We start from the raw sequence: 4,345 nt of genomic DNA, 5'->3' as shown, positions 1-4,345 counted from the left end.
AGGGCTAAAAAATGGTTGAATCGCTTAGCTAAAGAGAGGAGGACAATTGGGAAAGAGCATGGATATTTCCAGTTCGAGGCGACTTCCCAAGCCACACCTGTAGGACGCCGATCTACCGTCTCGTGCTCCAGCTTCGGTACTCGGTGAATTGAACTACCACATGACCACGCATCGCGAGCGATGCACTCCCTGGCCAAGTTGCACAACAACAATTTAAGGAAGTACTGCCTTCGTTCAAAACTATAAGACTTTTCAGAAAGCTAAACAAGCTTTCTAAAAAAATACATTTTGGAACGGAGGAATACTAATTATTGCTACACCCACAATCATATCACAAAAATAATGAAACAGAAGAGCGATGCGTTGTGGTTGCTTCCATGCACAATGCACTCAGCACACAAGTCACACAATGACCTAGCTCACATCAACAACAGCATAACGCAATAGATAAACTTCGGTTGCATATATAATTTCGGCAAAATATGACCCAGTTCTGAGATCCAAATCCTTAGAGCTTTAAATCTGTAGTTCAGACATGTCCGCCCTAGACAAAACCTTGGTAACGCTAATACCTCCATAGAGAATTTATAGATACTGAGCAGCATAAAAACTGAATAACAAAATTCCGACATGGTCTAATGTTGACCCACTTCGAGTTTATTCGTCATGTTGGTCCATAGAGCCCACAGTTGCTTCACACTCCAGGGCTACAACAAATTGGCAAGTCAAAGTCAGAGCCATTTCATCGCTAGATTGCTACTATCAGAAGTGTGATTATATATAAAGAACAAATGTATAGAACAATCAGTCAATGAGCAGGAGCAGGAGAATAAGATAAATTTCAAGCACATACATAAGAATCGTGATACTGCATACAAATCAACTGGATGTTTTAACTACTCAATATTTACTAGATTAAGTGGATATCCAAACTCAAAAAAAAATCTATTATGGAAAGGAATCATATACTGGGATAATAAAACACGCCTTATTTATAATACTCTGTAATAAAATATAAACCAGATAATAGGTACAAATAAAATGGTATAAACTGATTGGTGAACATATGTAAGCACTTCAAATTGATGATGAAATGGGACATTGCATTTGTCTGAATCTCTCGGCTCTGTTTTCTTCTCTTCTACTTCTCATGAATCCCCCCTTCCCTCCCCCCCCCCCCCCCCCCCCCCTCTTATATCTTCTTATATGTAGACCACACGCACACACAATCGAAAATATGCCATATTTGTTTCTGCCGCCGTAGTTACTTCATCAAAAGTAAGTATGTGTATATATATATATATATATATATATATATATATATATATATATATATATATATATATATATATATATATATATATATATACACACACACACACACACACACACAAGAGGCAAACACTCATGCCACTCCTCCACTAACCACTAACTCCATGCACTCACACACTAACCGTGCCACTAACCCATGCACTAATCCACTAACTAACCATGACCATTTCTAACTCTTGGATGTCTAAGATGCATGTAACTAGCTAATTCAGTCCTGGAATCTCTCCACTAGAACGACCTGCATGCACCAATCTATTTGACGGAAACAATTGGCCATGCACTAAATAATTTATGCATGTTGTGTCGACTAGTTTTGTGCGGCTACTTCATACAGCACTCGGCTTCTGGCATATATGCCGCCCCGAAGGGCACAAGCATCTCACCATGCACCATACCAGGCTACACTTCCTAGAACCTGAACTACATACAAACAAACTTGACAATGGTGAAGCATGATTAAAGATTTAAAATCTAACAATGAACTTCAACAACTTGTAAGTTAATTGTGTGTTATGCAACCAGAATCCTTTTTGCCACCACTGAATGCAACAGTTCTTACGCCATGTGCTAACCCCCATCAAATGCAATCATCTATTATACATCAAGTACAAATCTGATATACATGACCGTCCTATATATTCTAACATAGATTGGCACTGAAATAGATAAAGGATAATTTTGTACTATATAACAAAGTCAATTTGAAATTATCTTGGCCATGTTGATTTAATTCAGCTTTGGGAGGTCACAATAAAGTAACTATCCAGGCAGTGTAGTGTGAAACGAAACATATGTAAGCACATGGTAGTAGAGTTGTAGATGATTAGTCAACTGACCTCTTAAGCGACTTGATTAATGCATTGGTCACAAAGTTCTCCAGCTTGTGTAGATTACCGTCGAGTTCTCGAGCCTTGCTGTCATCCATCATCAAGAATGGAACCTCGATGCCCGTATACTCCTTCTCCAGCGCCAGCATCCTGGGGCCGAGGTGCTTGTAAGAACTACACTTTTCCTTAAAAAGCTTTTCCAAATCCCTCCTAGCCATATCATCTTGGGTAACCTCAGCCGGCCGGATCCTCTTCAGCTGAGGCAACGGGACCGTCGGCGAGAGCTTCCTCTTGGGCTCGGGCTTCTCGGTGGGATCAGTGGCTATGGGCAGACTCTCCTCTGAAAGGGGCGTTGGCTTGGGCGGCAGCGCCTCGTTGGGGTTGGATTCAGTATCTGGGACTTGATCCTTCTCGTCTGATTCTTCTTCCTTGTCCCCGGAGCCGGTGGAATCATCGCCTTCCTCAGATGAGGACTGAGGGGCGGAGGGGCTGGTGGCCTTCCTGTAGGTCTTGGGAGGCACCACGCCATCCTCGCACTGTGAATCTGGGACCATGTCGTTGGAGTCTGACAGTGATGGCTTTTGCGCCACCACATTATCCTCGTCAGATTCTTCTTCGTCGCTGTCGCCGCCATCATCATAGGAGCCGACGTTCTGTTTCGCAGCAAGCGGTGAAGGCTGCTGCTTCACCTCATCATGGTTGGAGCTGCCGGAAGATGTGTCTTCCTCAGATGAAGACTGAAGGGCGGAAGGGCTGGGAGCCTTCTTGGAAAGCACCTCGTCGTCCTCGGACTCTGAATCCGTGAGCACATCGTTGGAGGCTGACGGTGGTGGCTTTGGCGCCGCCCCATTACCCCCGATCTCCTCGTCAGATTCTTCTTCGTAGCTGTCGCGGCCGTCTTGGTCGGAGCCAGAGTTCTGTTGCTCCGGGAGGTGCTGAGGCTGCTGCTCAACCTCGCTGTGGTCGGAGCTGCCGGAAGTGGTGTCATACTCGGAGGAGGCGGAACGGCTGGGACTTGGGGCCATGGAAACGGCCTTCGCGTTGGTGTTGGCGTTGGGATTCCGATGGATGCTGTCCGTCCTTTAAATGGAGAAGAGATTGGAGGCGATCGTGAGCAGATCAAGTTTTACCAAAACTGATAGCAGAGATTGGAGGGAAAGCATGCAAAAAGGAAAAAAAATCATTATCAATCAATTGATTGGATTGGAGGAAAGACGACGTACCATACTCTAGTTTTTCTTAAACGCATAAACCCCCTGTGATTGATTGATTTTTCTCCCTTGATTTCCGCCCCCATCCGATCGATAATGCACCATATATATTGATCGAGCGATAATGTACGTTAGAAAAGTGGCTACCACACGGCTGCCTGTGTCTGTGTCTATTGTTCACCGGTCCAGCTTGACGCTTCCTGCTCGCTCGGTCATCGGTTCAAGTCGAAGCACCACCATTGAAAGAGGGTGCAAATTGTCCTTTCATCTGTTTCACCTATTTCCAGTTCTTAAGATTTCATCACAATATATGTATATAATATAGACCATGCATTATGTAACTAACAATTGTGAGTGATGGGTCCAAAATAAAACTAGTTTTAGTAAATTTATAATTCCCAATCAATTGAATTAAGGAACTAACCTAACCCTCCCGCACCCACGCGGCGGCGCGGCGCCGCGCCGGGCGGCCCCTAGCTGCTCCCCTCCTCCCCCTCCCTTGGGTGCCTTCCTCCTGCCGCCGCCGCCTGAGGCGCCGCCGGGCAAAGACCTGGAGGCGTGGCGGCGGCGGACTTCCTCGACCGCGACAGGCATGGGGGCGCGGTTTCGCACCGCCGGCGGCGGCGATCCGCATCGGCCTGGTCGACGGTGGTGCCATGGAGCGGTGGCGACCCAATATCCCCGATGATATCCAGCGTTTGGCGGGCGACGGCGGTGGTTCGTGTCCGATCTGGGCCCTGACGGGCTCAGGGCTGCGGTCATCCTGCTGTGTGACTCCAGATTCATGCAGGTTTCTAGGCTGTGCCGAGGCACGAGGACGCCATGGGCGGCTGCCCTGGGCATGGTGGTGGCGGCCTCCTCCTTCGCCGGAGGTGGTTGGCAGGTTGGTCTCCAAGGCGAGTTGGGAAAGCGCGGATGACGGTGAAAACCGAGCCCCAACTCCGGTCACGGCGGGCGATGGCGGCATTTCACGCG

General features: G+C 47.1%; 1 protein-coding gene across 1 annotated transcript; it reads right to left on the bottom strand.

Annotated features, from left to right (window-relative positions):
* Positions 1–545: 545 nt before the first annotated feature.
* LOC127338350 (uncharacterized) lies at positions 546–3,184 on the bottom strand. The gene is made up of 2 exons (XM_051364503.2): positions 2,169–3,184; positions 546–707 (listed from the first exon to the last, which is right to left on the bottom strand). Exons 1-2 carry the CDS (start codon positions 3,182–3,184, stop codon positions 695–697), a joined length of 1,029 nt encoding a protein of 342 aa, XP_051220463.1. The 3' UTR covers positions 546–694.
* Between the last annotated feature and the right edge of the window lie 1,161 nt (positions 3,185–4,345).

The sequence above is a fragment of the Lolium perenne genome, chromosome 3 (assembly GCF_019359855.2).
Source record: "Lolium perenne isolate Kyuss_39 chromosome 3, Kyuss_2.0, whole genome shotgun sequence".
In the NCBI taxonomy this organism is placed as follows: domain Eukaryota; kingdom Viridiplantae; phylum Streptophyta; class Magnoliopsida; order Poales; family Poaceae; genus Lolium; species Lolium perenne.
This window is presented reverse-complemented; position numbering and strand designations above follow the sequence as displayed.